General features: G+C 49.7%; 1 protein-coding gene across 1 annotated transcript in view; it reads right to left on the bottom strand.

The window, feature by feature from the left end:
- Positions 1-20,885, bottom strand: part of DDX51 (DEAD-box helicase 51) — a 78,868-nt gene extending 57,983 nt beyond the window's left edge. The window contains exons 1-6 of the mRNA XM_075321578.1: positions 20,810-20,885; positions 17,489-18,122; positions 17,055-17,205; positions 2,867-3,012; positions 1,540-1,611; positions 1,344-1,450 (exon numbers count right to left, since the gene is read on the bottom strand). Of these exons, the coding sequence (XP_075177693.1) occupies positions 1,344-1,450; positions 1,540-1,611; positions 2,867-3,012; positions 17,055-17,205; positions 17,489-18,122; positions 20,810-20,832 (1,133 nt within the window). The 5' untranslated portion in view covers positions 20,833-20,885. The remainder of the gene's footprint in view (positions 1-1,343; positions 1,451-1,539; positions 1,612-2,866; positions 3,013-17,054; positions 17,206-17,488; positions 18,123-20,809) is intronic.
- Between the last annotated feature and the right edge of the window lie 2,686 nt (positions 20,886-23,571).

The raw sequence follows: 23,571 nt of genomic DNA, 5'->3' as shown, positions 1-23,571 counted from the left end.
CCGCCATCCATCCTGCTATATACCCCCATCCATCCTGCTATATACTCCCATCCATCCTGCTATATACCCCCATCCATCCTGCTATATACCCCCATCCATCCTGCTATATACCCCCATCTATCCTGCTATATACCCCCATCCATCCTGCTATATACCCCCATCCATCCTGCTATATACCCCCATCCATCCTGCTATATACCCCCATCCATCCTGCTATATACCCCCATCCAGCCTGCTATATACCCCCATCCAGCCTGCTATATATCCCCATCCATCCTGCTATATACTCCCATCCATCCTATATACCGCCATCCATCCTGCTATATACCCCCATCCATCCTGCTATATACCATCCACCCTGCTATATAGCCCCATCCATCCTGCTATATACTCCCATCCAGCCTGCTATATATCCCCATCCATCCTGCTATATACTCCCATCCATCCTGCTATATACCGCCATGCATCCTGCTATATACCCCTATCCATCCTGCTATATGCTCCCATCCATCCTGCTATATACCGCCATCCATCCTGCTATATACCGCCATCCATCCTGCTATATACCGCCATCCATCCTGCTATATACCCTCATCCATCCTGCTATATACCCCCATCCATCCTGCTATATGGCATGTATCCTGTATTACACAAAAAAAAAATAATTACACGTTTATACTCACCTTTCCTCGCTCCATGCAACCTCGCTCCTCCCCCTGTCTGTGGCGGTAGCAGCGCCGCTGATCTGTGTGGAGCCGTCACCGGTCTCTTCCCTGCAGCATCGCTCGTCCTCCTGTCTGCCTGCTGACCTGCGTGACTAGCGGCGCGCACAGGGATGATGTCACCGCTGTGCTCACCGAGCTCTACACAGATCAGCTGACCGGCACAGACAGGAGGAGATCGCGAAGCTGCAGGGGAACGGTGAGTTATACTGATTCACTGCGCCCCGCGCTGATGATTATGCGCGGGGAGCAGTGAATACAGCCGCACATGATCACTCCAGGCTGTAGTTGCCAGGGGTGATCACAGCCGGCTGTTAATTATGCGCACATCCCCCGCCCATCACCCCGCCCACCTGTCAGAGCCGGCTTCAGCGCTGAGAGATGATGGGTGGGATGATGGGCGTGCATATATAATGAGCGGGCCCACGTGGTCACAGCAGGCGCTGCTGCAGCCTGCTCGTGCCACCGATGACCCGCTCCACCGCAGCACCCTCATTCCCGGCCGCAGCCCTATATTGAGACCATTAGATGCACCCCCCACTTTACCCCAACATTTGGGGGGAAAAAAGTGCGTCTTATGGTCCGAAAAATATGGTATGTATATACAAAAAAATCCCTTACTTTTTAGTGACAAGAGTCTCCTGCTCTTTAGAAAAAGATTTATGTCCAGCGATGAGGACAACCTTGAGACCCGTACCATCTGCATAGACATTAAACACCTTGCAGACCTGATGAGAGAAGTGAAAAAATAAAGAATACGTAATGCAGAGAAATGCTAGTAATAAATGAGAAGACAGATCATGGCCTTATTAAGTACCTGCTGTGCCAGTTCCTTGGTTGGCAACACTACTAGTGCTCGAACTTGACATACAACACGTTCTGTCAAAGCCTATGGGCAAAAAGTGAGACTTAAATGATTAGATTATTAATGGGGTTAAGGCACAATAGCGATCATTTTGCTCAGAAGCGGACGTCTCTAGCCTCTAGCAATTAGTTATTGCCACGAGCTGCCCGATGTTGCCAGACAGGACAAATAGAGGACTAAATAAAGCTGGGTCCACCAGAGCGGTTGTCCACAAAGGCGCATGCATAGATCTGAACATGGGGGGGGTGTTTCTCTGTTTATTTGCCAGTATATGGCACGCGTACAGGTGGCGCTTTTATGAGAATGCATAATCCCTATTAAACGTCTGTAGAACATGTAAGCGCAAAATGGGTGAGCGTGTGTGGCAAGGGCTCAACAGCTGAGCCTGCACCATATTCGACAGATGCAGCAACGTTCAGGTCACTGCTGATAACTCCTTTAATGTGGTTCTTCCATTGCCTCCTGCGATATAATCGGGGGTTGTGGATGGGTTGTCATGGCAGTAGTGGGCCTAATATGCTGGTACTTTTGTGAAGCTCAGCAAAAGGCTTCATAGGTTACAATGTTCTTGTCTAAAAACTGTAATATAGCAATATATATATTATATATATATATATATATATATATATATATATATATATATATATATATATATATATATATATAGTTTCACTTTACACCAGGTTTGATAACCCTATTACACATACTGTCCACCTACTTTTGGACAACCATATGCTGTATGTGTATATATATATATATATATATATATATATATATATATATATATATATATATATATATATATAAAACTTTCCTGAAACTCTCACACAGCAACATATTTGGCATTGTAGTGTCTGTAGAAGTCCAATCTATCAAAATTAAAAATGGTTAAACCTGTATGGTAAATGCCTGGCTACAAACAAGCCCTCACACAGCTTGGCTGATGCAAAAATTTATGGGTGTCAGAAAATAAGAAAAACTATTTTTTTTTTTTTTTGGTATCACTATAATCAGACCGATCTGGAGAATCATGGTGTTAGGTCATTTCTGCCACACGCTGACTTTTGCAGGAATATTTTTTGTAATTTTCACCACACATTTTTTCCTTATGGTCTTCTTTAAAATTAGAATTCATTAAGCAAAAACAACAAAAACAAAACCCAAAGGCTCCTGTGGAAAAAGAAGCAGGGGAGCAAAAAACTTAAATCACAAAAATGAAAACTGGCTGCAGCGGGAAGGGGTTAATTCATGAAACCACATATTAATTTTCCACACTGACCTGTACTATTGGTATGACAAATGCCAAGGTTTTCCCACTTCCAGTAGGTGCAGAAACACAGATGTCATTTGGGCGATATCCCCCTCTGCCCACAAGAAATCCGTGGGCACAGCCATCCAGAATAGCCGGGATGACTTCAGCTTGAACTGAAAGAGTGCGGAAATAAACAGGACAAAACGGATGAAGGGACACTGGAGTTGGGTGGACGCTTTCTCAATAGCGTTGGGGAAATATGCTCAGGAAAAAAATGTCTGCTCTCGTAATGTCTACATTATCTCCAATACTGCTAGTGCTTTAATCTATGAGCAGATTTCACAAAAAAAAAAAAAAAAAAAAAAAAAAAAGAGAATTTTGTTACTTACCGTAAATTCTTTTTCTTATAGTTCCGTATTGGGAGACCCAGCACCCTCCCTGTTGCCTGTTGGCAGTTTCTTGTTCCGCGTGTTATCACCGGCTGTTGTCGTGGACAGAGTCTCCGGTTGTTCCGGTTCTTACTCGGTTCTACTTTTGGGTGGCTATTCTCCTTCAGCTTTTGCACTAAACTGGCTAGGACTGGCTACCAGGGGGTGTATAAGCTCAGAGGGAGGAGCTACACTTTTAAGTGTAGTACTTTGTGTGTCCTCCGGAGGCAGAAGCTAAACACCCATGGTCTGGGTCTCCCAATACGGAACTATAAGAAAAAGAATTTACGGTAAGTAACAAAATTCTCTTTTTTTCTTTATCGTTCCTTTGGGAGACCCATACCATGGGACGTTCCAAAGCTGTCCCTGGGTGGGAATAAACAGAAAAACTAAGAAGTAGGCGGAGCCTAACTTCACAAGTGGGCGACAGCCGCCTGAAGGATGCGTCTGCCCAAGCTCGCATCTGCCGAAGCATGAGCATGCACTTGGTAGTGCTTCGAAAAGGTATGCAGGCTAGTCCAAGTGGCAGCCTGACAGACTTGTTGAGACGTAGCCTGGTGCCTAAAAGCCCAAGAGGCACCGACAGCTCTGGTCGAGTGTGCTTTGATCCCCGGCGGGGGAGGCACCTGAGTACTCTGGTAGGCGTCCGAAATGGTCGATCTAATCCAACGGGCCAAGGTCGGCTTAGAAGCAGAGAGACCCTTGCGCCGCCCTGTGGTTAGCACAAAAAGAGAGGTGCACCGCCTAAGCGCAGCGGTGCGAGACACATAAATCCGGAGAGCACGCACCAGATCTAGAGTATGCAGCGCTTTCTCAAAGCGATGAACAGGGGCCGGACAGAAGGAAGGCAAGGAAATATCCTGGTTAAGGTGGAAGGGGGAGACCACCTTAGGAAGAAAGTCCGGGGTCGGACGGAGAACTACCTTGTCTTGGTGAAAAACCAAAAAAGGTGACTCCGAGGAGAGCGCAGCCAAATCAGAGACTCTCCTGAGAGAAGTTATGGCAACTAGAAAGGCCACCTTTTGAGAAAGACGATACAAAGAAACCTCCCTAAGGGGCTCGAAAGGGGGTTTCTGCAATACCGTGAGGACCAAGTTAAGGTCCCAGGGATCCAAGGGCCGCCGATAAGACGGAATGATGTGAAACGCACCTTGCATGAAGGTGCGGACCTGAGCCAGCCGGGCGAGACGCCGCTGGAACAGCACTGATAGAACTGAGACTTGTCCCTTGAGAGAGTTGAGGGACAGTCCTAGCTGCAGACCAGACTGTAAAAAAGACAGAAGGGTCGGCAACGAGAATGGCCAAGGAGAATGGCCGGAAGAGCGACACCAGGACAGGAAAATTTTCCAAGTCCTGTGATAGATCTTGACGGAGGAAGACTTACGGGCCCGAGTCATAGTGGAGATGACTTCAGGAGGAATACCAGAAGCCGTCAAAATCCAGGACTCAAGAGCCACGCCGTCAATTTGAGTGCTCCAGAATTCGGGCGAAAAAACGGACCTTGCGAGAGCAGGTCTGGACGGTCCGGAAGATGCCACGGCATCTCCATGGACAGTTGGAGCAGGTCCGGATACCAAGCTCGCCTGGGCCAGTCCGGTGCAATGAGGATGACTCAACGGCCCTCCATTCTGATCCTGCGCAGGACTCTGGGCAAGAGAGCTAGAGGGGGAAACACGTAGGACAGACGAAACTGGGACCAGTCTTGAACCAGAGCGTCCGCGGCGAAGGCCTGAGGATCGTGGGAGCGAGCCACGTAAACCGGAACCTTGTTGTTGTGATGGGATGCCATTAGGTCCACGTCCGGAGTGCCCCACTTGCGGCAGATTGACTGAAACACTGCCGGGTGCAGGGACCACTCCCACCGTCCACGGATTGACGGCTGAGATAATCTGCCTCCCAGTTTTCTACGCCAGGGATGTGGACTGCGGATATGGTGGACTTGGAGTCCTCCGCCCATTGAAGAATGCGTTGGACCTCCAACATTGCCAGGCGGCTGTGTGTCCCGCCTTGGTGATTGATGTAGGCAACCGCTGTCGCGTTGTCTGACTGGACTCGAATGTGCCTGCCCGCCAACAGGTGGTGAAAGGCTAGGAGAGCTAGAAGCACAGCTCTGGTTTCCAGCACATTGATTGAAAGGGCTGACTCGGACGGAGTGGTGGAGATGTACCGCTCCCCAGCCGGAAAGGCTGGCATCCGTGGTGAGAATCACCCAAGACGGAGTCAGGAAGGAGCGCCCTTGGGACAGGGAGAGGGGTCGAAGCCACCACTGAAGAGAGCTCCTGGTCCGTGGCGACAGAGCCACTAACCTCTGTAAGGAGGAAGGCCGCTTGTCCCAACAGCGGAGAATGTCCAGCTGCAGAGGACGCAGATGGAACTGGGCAAAGGGAACCGCCTCCATGGAGGCCACCATTTGACCCAGCACCTGCATCAGGCGCCTGAGGGTATAACGGCGGGGCCTCAGGAGAGAGCACACCGCTAGCCGGAGAGACTGCTGTTTGATTAAGGGCAACTTCACAAGTGCCGGCAAAGTCTCGAACTGCATCCCTAGGTACGTGAGACTCTGGGTCGGAGTCAGAGTGGATTTGGGAAGATTGACAAGCCACCCGAATTGGGCTAGGGTGGCGAGAGTGAGCGAAACACTCCGCTGACAGTCTGCGCTGGATGTACCCTTGACCAGAAGGTCGTCCAGATAAGGAAGCACTGCTAACCCCTGGAGGTGCAGGACCGCAATCACTGCCGCCATGACCTTGGTGAATACCCGAGGGGCCGTGGCTAACCCGAAGGGGAGAGCCACGAATTGGAAATGATCCTCTCCTATCGCAAAACGTAACCAACGCTGATGTGACACTGCGATTGGCACATGTAGATAGGCATCTCTGATGTCGATGGACGCCAGGAGCTCCTCTTGGGTCATAGAGGCAATGACTGATCGCAGAGACTCCATGCGAAAATGCCGCACCCGGACATGCTTGTTGAGAAGCTTGAGATCCAGGATGGGCCGGAAGGTACCGTCCTTTTTTGGAACTAGGAATAGATTTGAGTAAAAACCTCTGAACCGTTCCTGAGCGGGAACTGGGACAATCACTCCGTTTGCCTGCAAGGACGCCACGGCCTGCGAGAAGGCGGCGGCCTTGGAGCAGGGGGGAGTTGAGAGAAAAAAATCTGTTTGGAGGGCTGGAAGAGAATTCTATCCTGTAGCCGTGAGATATGATGTCTCTCACCCACTGATCGGAGACTTGCTTTAACCAAGCGTCGCCAAAGTGGGAGAGCCTGCCACCGACTAAGGACGTGGCTGGAGCGGGCCGAGAGTCATGAGGAAGCTGCCTTAGTGGCAGAACCTCCTGCGGTCTCCTGCGGACGCGCTTTTGGGTGCCAGTTGGATTTCTGATCCTTGGCTGAGTTAGCGGATGAGGCGGAAGGCTTAGAGGATGACCAGTTGGAGGAACGAAACCTCGATTGATTCCTACCCTGGGCGGGTTTCCTGGTCTTGGTTTGTGGCATGGAAGTACTCTTCCCGCCAGTAGCTTCTTTAATGATTTCATCCAGCTGTTCACAAAACAGCCGTGAACCAGCAAAAGGGAGCCCAGCAAGAAACTTCTTGGAAGAAGCATCTGCCTTCCACTCTCGAAGCCACAAAATCCTGCGGATAACAAGAGAATTAGCTGAAGCCACCGCAGTGCGGTGAGCAGCCTCTAGCATGGCAGACATGGCATAGGATGAAAAAGCTGAAGCCTGAGTAGTTAAGGTAACCATCTCAGGCATAGATTCCTTGGTGAGGGAATGCATCTCCTCTAGAGAAGCAGAGATGGCTTTGAGAGCCCACACTGCTGCAAAAGACGGGGAAAACGCAGCCCCCGCAGCTTCATACACAGATTTGGCCAGAAGGTCAATCTGACGGTCAGTGGAATCCTTAAGTGAGGTGCCGTCAGCCACCGACACAACGGTCCGGGCTGATAGCCTAGACACCGGAGGGTCTACCTTTGGGGAGTGAGACCACTCCTTGACCACCTCAGGTGGAAATGGAAACCGGTCATCAGAACCACGCTTTGGAAAGCGTTTGTCAGGGCAGGCCCTGGGTTTGGTCACAGCGGTCTGAAAACTGGAGTGGTTAAAGAACACACTCTTCACTCTCTTAGGCGAGGTAAACTGATGTTTTTCTGCCAAAGAGAGTTGCTCCTCTGACACTGGCGGATTGAGATCCAGCACAGAATTAATAGAAGCAATCAAATCACTAAGATCTGAGTCACCCTCAGAGAAATCGATGGGATACATAGCCTCCGAGCCCCCAGTGAGAGCATCCTCCTCATCTTGAGAGTCAGCTCTTGAGACAGAGCCGTGGGATGGGGAGGGGGAGGAAACCCTGCACCTTCTCTTAGAAGGACAGGGACTGGGATCAGATGATAAATCCTCAGTGAGCTCCGATGGACGGAGGTCAGAGGATAGGAGTCCTCTGTCAAGAGTATTAGAGGCACCCTGTGAGGGGGGCTGATGCATATTCATCAAAGTCCTGGACAAAAGTCCCATGGACTCAGCAAATGACTGGGATATGGACCTAGAAAAGGACTCTACCCAGGCCGGGGGTTCAATCACAGGTGCAGCAGCAGCCTGAGAGACCACTGGGCCTTGCTCCTTGTGTGAGACATGCTGCTGGTATACAGAGGTCCACAACCGGAGACCGGCTGTGGCTTACCAGACCGCTGAGCGCGGTGTTGTGTGCCCTCCAGATCCCGAAGCCCGGTCCCCCAGTCGCAGCACCTCAGCAGAGATGCAGAATGCAGGATGTCCCAGAGCAGAGTGAACTCTGCCTGAGAAATGACTAGGGGGCGTTCCTATAAAAGAGCGGGAACTGGAGGGCTATAGAGACCTGCAGGGAAGGAGGGACGCCCCAGCAGTGGGGAGTGTCCCTCCCCTGTGTAGAACGGCCGCCGGGAGGAGCCGAACCTGTCCCTCTGCATGAGTGACATGCGAGGGCAGGAAAACGAAACCAGGCCTCCGTCGAAGCCGGGGCCTAAATTTAAGCGGCGAGGCCGACAAGCAGGCACCATCGGCGCGGTTCTCAGGCAAAAGCTAGAGAAACCGCCGGAAAAGTTAAAACAATCACATACAGAATACTCTCCCCTTACAATAAAGAACCGGGACCCCCAGCATAAACGTCTCAGGTACTTAGCTGCTTAGACGCAGGGCCATGTCCCTGGGGATGAGTGCTCCGGTCCAACAGAATCCTCAAGGGGCTGTGGATGGAGACCGGACTCCTGCCAGGCATGGAGACCGTGCTGGCTCCCACTTCAAGTCAGAGCCCAGAAGGGATGGTGAAGGAGCGCGGCATGTAAGGCTGCAGCCTTGTAAATCAACCTTAACAACACCGCCGACACAGTGGGGTGAGAAGGGACATGCCGGGAGTCCAGACATGGACCCGCTTTTCTTCAAACTCTTTCCAAAAGTCAAACAAATCAGATGAGAATGCATGTGTGGATGTATGCCTCCTGACACAAAGCAATAAACTGGCTAGGACTGGCTACCAGGGGGTGTATAAGCTCAGAGGGAGGAGCTACACTTTTAAGTGTAGTACTTTGTGTGTCCTCCGGAGGCAGAAGCTAAACACCCATGGTATGGGTCTCCCAAAGGAACGATAAAGAAAAACCTCTTCAAACAAATCTCTTAGACTGGAGAAGGCGGGTGTACAGACTTTCAAAATCCATGTCAATATGGCTTTATAATCTTTTAGGAAAATTTTCCTGCCCGATATTAAAATGAGCTGGACCAATTTTAAAATCAGGATTACACAGCCAATCTAACAGAGATTTTCCCAGCATGAAATACCGGCCTCCTCAGGTCTAACTGATCTATTTAATATTGTATGCAGTTTATACTGTAAAATCTAGTGACAAATACACTTTAAATGAATGGCTCATCTGAAAAAGAAAGGTAATTTCTACTGCTTTTAAAGGGTTTCTGGTTTTCTAGTGAAAGTCTGCAGTCTTCTGACTCTACAGCTTGTACACCGCATGCTGTCAGGATTCTCCGGTGTTGCTGGCGAAAGCAGATGGTCACATAACTTAAAGGGGTTTTCCCTGAACAAAATTAATTTGAATCAATAGGTCTTGGAATAATTATCATTTCTACAATTAAATGCGTTTAAAAAAAACATTCCTGTGCTGCAATAATCTTATATATGTGTCCCTGCTATGTACTGTGTAATGGCTGTGTCTGACCGTACAGGAACATGGTCTGATCATACCACATCTCCAGGACCGGCGAAGGCTCAAAAGAGTATAAAGCACAAGATAGCAAATAATTATTTTTTTGAAGTAAAACATTTATTTAAAAACTGACAGGGAAATGTTTTACCTCACACAAAGAAACAGCTGTCCTGTCACATACTGTCCTGTCTGTATACTTTTTGACTTCTTCCCCTGACCAGGAGAGGTGGTATAATCAGACTACGTCTCTGTACGGTCAGACACGGCCATTACACAGCAGGGACACATATATAAGATTTCAGAACAGGAACATTTTTTTAAACATATCCAAATGTGGAAAATATTATTATTCCAAGATCTATTGATTAAAATCAACTTTAAAATAATTTTGTCAGTTGGAAAACCCCTTTGAGGCTATGTGCGCACGCTAAGGATCTCCCTCCCTGAAGAAGCATGCAATCCGTAGCGAAACGCGCGTTGGTGGTCCCCTGATCCTACCTGAGGGGGGTCTCTGATGGCCTAGGAACGTTCCTTCACTGCACTTTATTCGCACTCGCACTTTAGGTAATTACGGCTTCCTTGAGCTCTATATGACATATGTGCCTATATAACCCTTGCCCAGAATGAACTTTGTTTATGACTTGATACACATATTCATCATTTTGTTATTTTTTGCATAATACATATCCTTGGAAGCCATTTTTCCTAACTACATGGCCTCAGTTCCCCCTCCTTTCTCCATTTATTGTGATTGATTTTATTACACATATTTTATCTATGTCTGTGTCGTGATTTTTCAATAAAGTTCTATTGTATTTTGCGCATAGTACTCTTTTCCTCTTGTTTTTGAAATGCATTTTGAGTGGTGCACTCACCGGTCTAGCCATACCAAGGCTAGCCAGGTGATCATATGGTTAGCTCAGTTATGAGAATTTTGTTTCTAATATGTGGCACGCTGCGGATTTGCTGCAGAAAATGTGTCCAACATTTCTGCAGTCATTCCTTAGCAAAACCTCTGGGTATAAAAAAAAAAATGTACCCGTGGAATTTCCGCTGCGGAATTAATGTGCATGTCACTTTTCTGCAGGTACCTGCGTTTTTTGCCATAGATAATGGTAAAAAACCGCAGGGACCAACCTGCGGCAAAAACGCAGGTGCGGTATTCTGCCAGAGGGTGCAGATTTTTCTTAGGAAAAGTCCATTTTCTAGTGCGCACATAGCCTAAGTATGCCAATTGCACATATGCGGTCATGTGCTGGCTAGAAGTGCTGCGCTTCGCACAATACACATGAAATGAGAGAGGCCGAGCATGTCTAATGGGAATGTGGCTAGAAGGATGCAACTTGCATACTTGTGGTCACATGACAACTAAGTAGGATTCTGACAGTGTGCGGTGCACACACTGTAAGGATTCAGAAATCTGCAGTCACGTAGAATGAAAGCGGACGATTATTAAAAGACGGAAAAACTCCTTTACTCACATAAGAAGGGAATTTTGTTTACTTACCGTAAATTCCTTTTCTTCTAGCTCCTATTGGGAGACCCAGACAATTGGGTGTATAGCTTCTGCCTCCGGAGGCCACACAAAGTATTACACTTAAAAGTGTAAACCCCTCCCCTCTGCCTATACACCCCCCCGTGCATCACGGGCTCCTCAGTTTTGGTGCAAAAGCAGGAAGGAGGAAACTTATAAATTGGTCTAAGGTAAATTCAATCCGAAGGATGTTCGGAGAACTGAAAACCATGAACCAAGAACAATTCAACATGAACAACATGTGTACACAAAAGAACAACAGCCCGAAGGGAACAGGGGCGGGTGCTGGGTCTCCCAATAGGAGCTAGAAGAAAAGGAATTTACGGTAAGTAAACAAAATTCCCTTCTTCTTTGTCGCTCCATTGGGAGACCCAGACAATTGGGACGTCCAAAAGCAGTCCCTGGGTGGGTAAAAGAATACCTCGTTAAAAGAGCCGTAAAACGGCCCCTTCCTACAGGTGGGCAACCGCCGCCTGAAGGACTCGCCTACCTAGGCTGGCATCTGCCGAAGAATAGGTATGCACCTGATAGTGTTTCGTGAAAGTGTGCAGACTCGACCAGGTAGCCGCCTGACACACCTGCTGAGCCGTAGCCTGGTGCCGCAAAGCCCAGGACGCACCCACGGCTCTGGTAGAATGGGCTTTCAGCCCTGAAGGAACCGGAAGCCCAGAAGAATGATAGGCTTCAAGAATTGGTTCCTTGATCCATCGAGCCAAGGTTGACTTGGAAGCCTGCGACCCTTTACGCTGGCCAGCGACAAGGACAAAGAGCGCATCCGAGCGGCGCAGGGGCGCCGTGCGAGAAATGTAGAGCCGGAGTGCTCTCACTAGATCTAACAAGTGCAAATACTTTTCACATTGGTGAACTGGATGAGGGCAAAAAGAAGGTAAGGAGATATCCTGATTGAGATGAAAAGGGGATACCACCTTAGGGAGAAATTCCGGAACCGGACGCAGAACCACCTTGTCCTGGTGAAACACCAGGAAGGGGGCTTTGCATGACAGTGCAGCTAGCTCAGACACTCTCCGAAGTGATGTGACTGCCACTAGGAAGACCACCTTCTGCGAAAGGCGTGAAAGAGAAATATCCCTCATTGGCTCGAAAGGTGGTTTCTGAAGAGCCGTTAGCACCCTGTTCAGATCCCAGGGTTCTAGCGGACGCTTGTAAGGAGGGACTATGTGGCAAACCCCCTGCAGGAACGTGCGTACCTGCGGAAGCCTGGCTAGACGCTTTTGAAAAAACACAGAGAGCGCCGAGACTTGTCCCTTAAGAGAGCCGAGAGACAAACCCTTTCCCATTCCGGATTGAAGGAAGGACAGAAAAGTGGGTAAGGCAAATGGCCAGGGAGTAAAACCCTGATCAGAGCACCAGGATAAGAAGATCCTCCACGTCCTGTGGTAGATCTTGGCGGACGTTGGTTTCCTGGCCTGTCTCATAGTGGCAATGACCTCTTGAGATAACCCTGAAGACGCTAGGATCCAGGACTCAATGGCCACACAGTCAGGTTGAGGGCCGCAGAATTCAGATGGAAAAATGGCCCTTGAGACAGCAAGTCTGGTCGGTCTGGTAGTGCCCACGGTTGACCCACCGTGAGATGCCACAGATCCGGGTACCACGACCTCCTCGGCCAGTCTGGGGTGATGAGGATGGCGCGGCGGCAGTCAGACCTGAGCTTGCGTAACACTCTGGGCAGCAGTGCCAGAGGAGGAAATACATAAGGCAGTCGAAACTGCGACCAATCCTGAACTAATGCGTCTGCCGCCAGAGCTCTGTGATCTTGAGACCGTGCCATGAATGCCGGGACCTTGTTGTTGTGCCGGGACGCCATTAGGTCGACGTCCGGCTTCCCCCAGCGGCAACAGATCTCTTGAAACACGTCCGGGTGAAGAGACCATTCCCCTGCGTCCATGCCCTGACGACTGAGAAAGTCTGCTTCCCAGTTTTCTACGCCCGGGATGTGAACTGCGGAGATGGTGGAGGCTGTGGCTTCCACCCACAGCAGAATCCGTCGAACTTCCTGGAAGGCTTGCCGACTGCGTGTGCCGCCTTGGTGGTTGATGTATGCCACCGCCGTGGCGTTGTCCGACTGAATTCGGATCTGCCTGCCTTCCAGCCACGGCTGGAACGCCTTTAGGGCTAGATACACTGCCCTTATCTCCAGAACATTGATCTGAAGGGAGGACTCTGGCTGAGTCCAGGTACCCTGAGCCCTGTGGTGGAGGAAGACCGCTCCCCACCCTGACAGACTCGCGTCCGTCGTGACCACAGCCCAGGATGGGGGCAGGAATGATTTCCCCTTCGACAAGGAAGTGGGAAGAAGCCACCACTGAAGGGAGGCCTTGGTCGCCCGAGAAAGGGAGACGTTCCTGTCGAGGGACGTCGACTTCCTGTCCCATTTGCGGAGAATGTCCCATTGAAGTGGACGCAGATGAAACTGCGCAAATGGAACTGCCTCCATTGCTGCCACCATCTTCCCTAGGAAGTGCATGAGGCGCCTCAAGGGGTGCGACTGGGCTCGAAGGAGAGATTGCACCCCTGTCCGTAGTGAACGCTGTTTGTCCAGCGGAAGTTTCACTATCGCTGAGAGAGTATGAAACTCCATCCCGAGATATGTCAGCGATTGGGTCGGTGTCAATTTTGACTTTGGGAAATTGATGATCCACCCGAATCTCTGGAGAGTCTCCAGAGCAATGTTCAGGCTGTGTTGGCATGCCACCCGAGAGGGGACCTTGACAAGAAGATCGTCTAAGTAAGGGATCACCGAGTGTCCCTGAGAGTGTAGGACTGCTACCACTGTTGCCATGACCTTGGTGAAGACCCGTGGGGCTGTCGCCAGGCCGAAAGGCAGTGCCACGAACTGAAGATGTTTGTCCCCAATGGCGAAACGCAGGAAGCGCTGATGCTCTGGTGCAATCGGCACGTGGAGATAAGCATCCCTGATGTCGATTGATGCTAGGAAGTCTCCTTGGGACATCGAGGCGATGACGGAGCGGAGAGATTCCATCCGGAACCGCCTGGTTTTCACGTGTCTGTTGAGCAGTTTGAGGTCCAGAACGGGACGGAAAGATCCGTCCTTTTTTGGCACCACAAACAAGTTGGAGTAAAAACCGTGACCCCATTGCTGAAGGGGAACAGGGATCACCACTCCTTCTGCCTTCAGAGTGCTCACCGCCTGAAGAAGAGCATCGGCTCGCTCGGGGGGCGGAGATGTTCTGAAGAAACGAGTCGGAGGACGAGAGCTGAACTCTATCCTGTAACCGTGAGACAGAATGTCTCTCACCCATCGGTCTTGGACATGTGGCAACCAGGCGTCGCAAAAGCGGGAGAGCCTGCCACCGACCGAGGATGCGGTTTGGAGAGGCCGAAAGTCATGAGGAGGCCGCTTTGGGAGCGGTTCCTCCGGCGGTCTTTTTAGGACGTGACTTAGAGCGCCATGAATCAGAGTTCCGCTGGCCCTTCTGTGGCCTGTTGGACGAGGAGAATTGAGACCTGGCTGAGGGCCGAAAGGACCGAAACCTTGATTGTACCTTCCGTTGTTGAGGTCTGTTTGGTTTGGACTGGGGTAATGACGAGTCCTTTCCCTTGGATTGTTTAATGATTTCATCCAAGCGCTCGCCAAACAGGCGGTCGCCAGAAAATGGCAAACCGGTTAAGAACTTTTTGGAAGCAGAGTCTGCCTTCCATTCACGTAGCCACATGGCCCTGCGTACTGCCACTGAATTGGCGGATGCTACCGCCGTACGGCTCGCAGAGTCCAGGACAGCATTCATGGCGTAGGACGCAAACGCCGACGCCTGAGAGGTTAAGGACACAACCTGCGGAGTAGAGGCACGTGTGACTGCATTAATCTCAGACTGACAAGCTGAGATAGCTTGGAGTGCCCAGACGGCTGCGAATGCCGGAGCAAAGGACGCGCCTATAGCTTCATAGATGGATTTCATCAAGAGCTCTATCTGCCTGTCAGTGGCATCCTTGAGTGATGCACCATCTGCCACTGCAACTATGGATCTAGCCGCCAGTCTAGAGACTGGAGGATCCACCTTGGGACACTGAGCCCAACCCTTGACTACGTCAGGGGGGAAGGGGTAACGTGTGTCATTAAGGCGCTTAGTAAAGCGCTTATCCGGAAAAGCTCGGTGTTTCTGGACTGTATCTCTGAAGTCGGAGTGATCAAGAAACGCACTCCGTGTACGTTTGGGAAACCTAAAGCGGAATTTCTCCTGCTGAGAAACTGACTCCTCAATCGGAGGAGCTGGAGGAGAAAGTTCTAACACCTGATTGATGGACGCTATAAGGTCGTTTACTATGGTGTCCCCCTCAGGTGTATCAAGGTTGAGAGCAGTGTCAGGATCAGAGCCCTGATCTGCAACATCCGCTTCATCCTCTAGAGAGTCCTCATGCTGAGACCCTGAGCAGTGTGATGAAGTCGAGAGAATCTCCCAGCGAGCCCGCTTAGCCGGTCTGGGACTGCGGTCCGTGTCGGAGTCCTCACCGTGGGACCTATGATTCGCCCCAGGAGCACTTTGCTGCTCCAACCGAGGGGGGCCTGGGGGCAATGATTCAACAGTGCCCGGGGCCTGTGTTACCGGTCTGGACTGCAAAGCTTCTAGTATCTTAGCAGACCATCTATCCATAGACTCAGAAAGTTTGTCAGCAAATACTGCAAACTCTGTCCCTGTCACCTGGACAGTGGCAGCAGGTGGTTCCAACTGGGCAGAGGGTCCCACCAGTGGCTGAGGCTCCTGCTGAGTGAGTGTCACCGGGGCCGAGCATTGCACACAATGAGGGTAGGTGGAACCTGCAGGTAGCATAGCCGCACATGAGATACAGGATGCAAAATAAGCCTGTGCCTTGGCACCCTTGCTTTTTGCGGACGACATGCTGTTGTCTCCTCTAGAGCAATCAGTGAGGGTATATAGCCAAAAGCAATAGTGCGGCCGTACAGAGCAAATGTATACAATATAAGCATATAAATATACACTTCGGCACCCAGGGGGGCCAGCACCTAGTAACAGGTGCGGCTTACCGACCGCCCTCAGCGGTTGTGTGACCACCAGATTCCCTGCCTGGGCCTCCCAGAGCTGTGGAGCTCGTCTCTGAAGTTCTCCACCGGCAGCAGTGATGATAATAATGGCTGCCAACGTTCTCAGAGGAGGAGGGAGCCATGGGCGTGCCTCAGAAAGTGCGGGAATCTGGTGCCCCACGGTGCTCAGTGAGGGGGGAGGAGGATACTAAGTATGCTCCAGCCCTCAGCGCTGACGTCCAGTGCAGCGTCCCGCCCTTACCCCTGACTGGCAGGCCCGGGGGCGGGAGTATGCGGTACTAAGCCGCAAAAGCCGGGGACTAAAGTTATAAGCGCGGCCGGCAAACAAGCGCGGTCAGCGCGGTAGTCCCGGCGCACAAACACACCCAGCAGCTGCTGCAGCGTCCATTACACAGGCGCTCTATGCGCCGTCCCCAAGGGGACACAGAGTACCTCAGAGGAGCAGGGCCTGTCCCTGACGATACCCGGTCTCCTGTCCAGCAGATTCCCCCAGGGGCTGCGGAGGGAGCACGGTCCCAGTGTCTGGCGACCGATTAGGATCCCACTTCACCCAGAGCCCCTAAGGGATGGGGAAGGAAAACAGCATGTGGCTCCAGCCTTTGTACCCGCAATGGGTACCTCAACCTTAACAGCACCGCCGACCAGAGTGGGGTGAGAAGGGAGCATGCCGGGAGCCCTGTTATGGGCCCTCTTTTCTTCCATCCGATAAAGTCAGCAGCTGCTGCTGACTAAATTGTGGAGCTTGTGCATGTGTGCCTCCTTCAACACAAAGTATAAAAACTGAGGAGCCCGTGATGCACGGGGGGGTGTATAGGCAGAGGGGAGGGGTTTACACTTTTAAGTGTAATACTTTGTGTGGCCTCCGGAGGCAGAAGCTATACACCCAATTGTCTGGGTCTCCCAATGGAGCGACAAAGAAAGGATATGTTTCCCCAACCCCACTGTTGAATGGATCTCCACAAATCATATTAAACAGCACTAAGTAAAAACTGTAAATCAGTATAACTACCTGGAAAGAAAGATTTCACTTTGTTGGTTTCCAGTCTCTTTAGCATTCTTGGGGCCAAGCATGGGATATCATGGATGGAGATAAGGTTCTGCCTAATGTCCTTCTGAACCAGATTAGGCTTTGCTAGCCACTGTGGTAGAACCGGCAGCACCTACAAAAGAGAGCATTTGTGGTGTCACTTTTACATTTAGGCAAGAATCACACTTGCTAGTGCCTCGCGTGTTTCCCGCGCGAGTCTCTCATGGTAGAACCCGGCATGTGCGCACGCTATGCATACAGGAGCGTCTGAGCTGCATAGAGATATATGCAACCGACCCGCTCCTGTCAGGGGAGTGTGCGGCCAAGCCGGGTTCTACCATGAGTGACTCACGCGAGGCACTAGCAAGTGTGATTCTGGCCTTAAGGTTTATAGCTTTCAAGCCAAATGGTCTTACCTTCTGAACTGGTTTGGCCTTAAAGCCTCCAAGTAGTAGAAAGTCTTTTCTCCCTCCAGTCTTCTGCTCCAGCTCAGCATTGTCACTTTTTGCTGCGCTCCCCTCTAATTCGGCATCATCTTTCTTTGTATCTTCCATGACGTCCCCCACTTCTTTGTCAGAGTTCTCACCTCCTTGTTTCGGCTCCTTTTTGAGATCAGTCTTTCCATCTTCACTCATTATGGCTTCAGTTCTCATTCTTGCCTCACCTTTACTGACTTTCTTCTTATGTTTCTTTTTTTCATCTTGTGCATTGAGACCCTTTCTCTTTTTTTGTTCCTCATGATTGATACTTTGCTTGCGAGGTTTCTTTGCCTTCACATTTCCTACATCCTCTGGTTGAACATCAAGACATGGATTTTCCACCTCAGTAGGTGACTCATCATCGAGAGTTTTCTTCCGTTTCTTAGGTTTCTTCTGTTTCTCAGACACTTGTGCTTCCGGTACCACCTCTTCACTGGAGGACTTAGAAATTGCCTTCACATTTTTCTCCTTACATTTTAGTTGTGACTGTCGATCCTTGGCTTGCTGATGTAGCTTCTTTAGTAAAGCTTTGGCCCTATCTTCAGTTGAATCTACCTCATCACCAAGATACCTATCAAGCAAAACGATAGTGGTTACATAATATATAGAGAGCATCGAGCTTTGTCTGTAACTGTGAGACAACTATACATTTAAATATACATCTGGGGAAATATGGCCACAGTTATAGCAGAGGCACAGAAGATGCGCCTGCCTCATTATTTGCACATGCTGACTATAGCATACAACTCACACCCCACAACAGGGAGCATGTTAGTGTTCACTCATCACTACTCGTTACGAGCACCAGAGCATGGTGGAGGTCGCTCATCATTACTCGTTACGAGCACCAGAGCATGGTGGAGCTCGCTCATCATTACTCGTAACGAGCACCAGAGCATGGTGGAGCTCGCTCATCACTATTCGTTACGAGCACCAGAGCATGGTGGAGCTCGCTCATCACTATTCGTTACGAGCACCAGAGCATGGTGGAGCTCGCTCATCACTATTCGTTACGAGCACCAGAGCATGGTGGAGCTCGCTCATCACTATTCGTTACGAGCACCAGAGCATGGTGGAGCTCGCTCATCACTATTCGTTACGAGCACCAGAGCATGGTGGAGGTCGCTCATCATAACTCGTTACGAGCACCAGAGCATGGTGGAGCTTGCTCATCATTACTCGTAACGAGCACCAGAGCATGGTGGAGCTCGCTCATCACTATTCGTTACGAGCACCAGAGCATGGTGGAGGTCGCTCATCATTACTCGTTACGAGCACCAGAGCATGGTGGAGCTTGCTCATCATTACTCGTTACAAGCACCAGAGCATGGTGGAGCTCGCTCATCCCTACTCGTTACGAGCACCAGAGCATGGTGGAGGTCGCTCATGATTACTCGTTACGAGCACCAGAGCATGGTGGAGCTTGCTCATCATTACTCGTTACGAGCACCAGAGCATGGTGGAGGTCGCTCATCATTACTCGTTACGAGCACCAGAGCATGGTGGAGCTTGCTCATCATTACTCGTTACAAGCACCAGAGCATGGTGGAGCTCGCTCATCCCTACTCGTTACGAGCACCAGAGCATGGTGGAGGTCGCTCATCATTACTCGTTACGAGCACCAGAGCATGGTGGAGCTCGCTCATCCCTACTCATTACGAGCACCAGAGCATGGTGGAGGTCGCTCATGATTACTCGTTACGAGCACCAGAGCATGGTGGAGCTTGCTCATCATTACTCGTAACGAGCACCAGAGCATGGTGGAGCTCGCTCATCACTATTCGTTACGACCACCAGAGCATGGTGGAGCTCGCTCATCACTATTTGTTACGAGCACAGTAGCCCTCACTCATAACTACTCGTTACGAGCATGGTAGTGCTCACTCATAACTACTCGTTACGAGCATGGTAGTGCTCACTCATAACTACTCGTTACGAGCATGGTAGTGCTCACTCATAACTACTCGTTACGAGCATCCAAGCATGGTAATACCTGCTCATCACTACTCATTATGAGCATACAACGCATGGCAGTGCTTGCTTATCACTACTTATTACGAGCACCCGAGCATGATAGTGCTCACTCATACTTGTTACGAGCACCCGAGCATGGTAGTGCTCACTCATACTTGTTACGAGCACCCGAGCATGGTAGTGCTCACTGATCATTACACGTTACGAGCACCCGAGCATGGTAATGCCTGCTTGTTACTACTCATTATGAGCATGGCAGTGCTTGTTTATCACTACTTGTTACAAGCACCTGAGCATGGTAGTGCTCACCTCATACCTGTTACAAGCACCTGAGCATGGTAGTGCTCACTCATACCTGTTACAAGCACCTGAGCATGGTAGTGCTCACTCATACCTGTTACAAGCACCTGAGCATGGTAGTGCTCACTCATACCTGTTACAAGCACCTGAGCATGGTAGTGCTCACTCATACCTGTTACAAGCACCTGAGCATGGTAGTGCTCACTCATACCTGTTACAAGCACCTGAGCATGGTAGTGCTCACTCATACTTGTTACAAGCACCTGAGCATGGTAGTGCTCACTCATACTTGTTACAAGCACCTGAGCTTGGTAGTGCTCACTCATACTTGTTACAAGCACCTGAGCTTGGTAGTGCTCACTCATACTTGTTACAAGCACCTGAGCATGGTAGTGCTCACTCATACCTGTTACAAGCACCTGAGCATGGTAGTGCTCACTCATACCTGTTACAAGCACCTGAGCATGGTAGTGCTCACTCATACTTGTTACAAGCACCTGAGCATGGTAGTGCTCACTCATACTTGTTACAAGCACCTGAGCTTGGTAGTGCTCACTCATACTTGTTACAAGCACCTGAGCTTGGTAGTGCTCACTCATACTTGTTACAAGCACCTGAGCATGGTAGTGCTCACTCATACCTGTTACAAGCACCTGAGCATGGTAGTGCTCACTCATCACTAGTATGAACTTCTAAATACACATAAAGATCCCATGAAATGTGTCCAGAAAATCAATTAGCTAAAACGTGACGCAGACAGGCCAGGTACAGGCAGCCCTCGCTGTAAGCCGTAATTGTCATTATGAGGATGCCTTGTATAGATAGAGATCACACAGGAGCCCTCCATATAACAGCGATCATACTATTCTCAGCTGGTGAAGCTGCCGCAGAACAGTTTTCTGTAAGTCAATCATCTATTGGCGCTTTCCTGTCTAATCTCCATGTTCTAGCGACGAGACCGGGAGGAATATTAGATACGAGCACCTGTTTATGACAAAGAGCGACATCCCGAACGACGGTCTCCGGTGATTCCAGCAAAACACAGCGCTGATCACGTGGGGACACAGCATGGGATGTCGCACGTTAGTGACGTCACGAGCAGTGCAGGATGTCTGGAGACTCGGCCGTGTAGTTACTGTGGAGCGCCCTCTGCTGGCTCAGAACGTGCTGACATCGGGCTGAGCAGCTGCACTTGTCAGCCAGCTCCGGGGTCTCTGCGCCCCACCATGCTGCTCTAATGTATGATATTTATACTAATCATTATTATTAATATTATCAGCAAAAGTACATATACTAATAATTATTTGCATAAAATAAAGCAGAAGATCCAAACAAAATTTTTTTTTTGATCACATATAAACTGTTTGCTAAAAAATATTTAGTAGAGTTAAAATGTAAAAATGCCAGATAATGTGATGCACTGAGCATTATTGGGTGAGGACCCCTGCTCCAATGATCGAGGGGTTGTCACTTGCAAAAATTAAAAACCTTTTTATAAATGGGATTACGGTAATAATTGATGCCTGAACCTGCCCCCTCGGACGTCAGCGCTGCAGACAATCAGGCTCTGTGCACACATTGAGTTATTGATGAGTTTTTTTATCTCAGTATTTGGAAGCCAAAAGCAGGAATGTGTAATAAATACAGAAGTGGTGCCGTGTGTCTATTATACTTTTCCTCTGATTGTTCCACTCCTGGTTTTAACTTAAAAACGTCTCCAGATACTCGTTGTGTGCACGAGCCCTTACACACACCAGCTGCAGAGATCATCTCTGGACTTGCCGTGACTGAGTAAAGAAGCCAGCGGAGAGGGGATTTCTGAAACTGGAAAACTTAAGGCTATGTGCCCACGTTGCGTTTTAATGTGCAGAAAATCTGCACATCGGTTGTTTTGGTAGGAAAAAAGCAGCTGAAAAAACGTACATTTTTATTGCATTTGCACATTTTTTCACATGCTTTTTCCATGCTCTTTTGTACATTTTTTAATCATGGCGACCGCGGAGGTTCAGATGCTGTACCCCACGATCGCCGCTGGGTCACTGGCAAATGTTACACCCGGAACCCGACTCCGGCAGTTTAACTACTCTGACTGCTGCGATCAGTGCGATCACAGCATTCAGAAAGCAGGGAGAGGGATCTCTTACCTGTTCCTGGTGATCAGGTCACTGGAATGAGATCACAGGGACCCGATCGCTGCCATAGTAAGCCTGGGTTATCAGCATGATGACCCCGGGTTGCTGAGCCTTGGAGAGCCTCACACACCATGCCATATGCATAGTGTGTGAGGCGAACTGTAGAGCTATAATCCACTATAGTGATAAGTGATAAAGCATTGCAGGGGATTATAGAATTGCAGGAAATAAATGCAGAAACAATTGATATGCTGCCAACTACAAAATCTGCAAAGAAAAAAAAAGAAGCAGCATGTGCACAGCAAGTCACAATTCTCATAGACTTTGGTGGGATGCTTTTTCCTTGCTTTTATTGATTAAAAAAGCAAGGAAAAACGCTAGAAAAAATGCAAAAAAAACCCCGCAACGTGGGCACATGGTTGTATGTTCTCTCATGCAAGAGAGTCACCCGATTATGTTTATGACATTTGGCTCAAACTCTGATCAGAGCGTAAACTGAGTGTTATTTACTGTGATCTGATTCTCTTCCATGAAAGAATCAGAGCACAGGTCAGGAGAAGATGGAGAACTTAATTTACCCATCTCCATTGCCCATGTACAGTATATCGAACTGCACTGATCTCATCTGAATGCAGTCCGATAAATTCCACTCACCCATAGACTTGTGTGGGTGCATATCACCTGAATTGGCATGAGAAAGTGCAAATCGGCAGTGTCCCCTAGTGTAACATTGGTCCGAGTGCTATATGAGAAAACAATGGATAGCACTCATGTGAACGAACCTGGATTAATGTTGGATTCTGAAGCCTCTGATGTGTGAATTACGAGGTTCTGCAACAGCTGAAGAGTGTACTATGATTATACAGAAGCAGACGTATTAGGATGTTCTGCAGCAGCTGAAGCATGGATTGTAATCTTCCACAGAAGACGGCATGTATGTTATTATGTTCTATACTGTAAACTATGAGGTTCTTCAGCATTTGAGAACAAGTCTTTGTTCAGGGGCCAGGCAAGTTGTTCCACAGCAAAGCCTAAGGGTGGCTTTACATGCTACGATAGTACCGATATCGCTAGCATGCGACCCGCCCCCATCTTTTGTGTGAAACGGGCATATCGCTGCCCGTCGCGCACAAAATCGCGCACCCGCGTCACACATACTTACCTGTATAGCGACGTCGCTGTGACCGGCGTACCGCCTCCTTTCTAAGGGGGCGGTCCGTTCGGCGTCACAGCGACGTCACTAAGCGTCCGCCCAATGAAAGCGGAGGGGCAGAGATGAGCGGGACATAACATCCCGCCCACCTCCTTCCTTCCGCATTGTGGCCGGAGGCAGGTAAGGAGGTGTTCCTCGTTCCTACGGGGGTCACACACAGCGATGTGCACTGCCGCAGGAACGATGAACAACAACGGCAAAGCGATAGTATCGATAATTGGGAGCGGACCCCTATGTCAACGAAGAGCGATTTTGGACGTTTTTGCAACGATCCAAAATCGCTCCTTGGAGTCACACACTACGAGATCGCTACAGCGGCCGGATGTGCGTCACAAATTCCATGACACCAACGAGATCGCTGTAGCGAAATCGTAGCATGTAAAGCCCGCTTAACAGGGCCT

Source organism: Anomaloglossus baeobatrachus, chromosome 1, assembly GCF_048569485.1.
Source record: "Anomaloglossus baeobatrachus isolate aAnoBae1 chromosome 1, aAnoBae1.hap1, whole genome shotgun sequence".
NCBI lineage: Eukaryota > Metazoa > Chordata > Amphibia > Anura > Aromobatidae > Anomaloglossus > Anomaloglossus baeobatrachus.
This window is presented reverse-complemented; position numbering and strand designations above follow the sequence as displayed.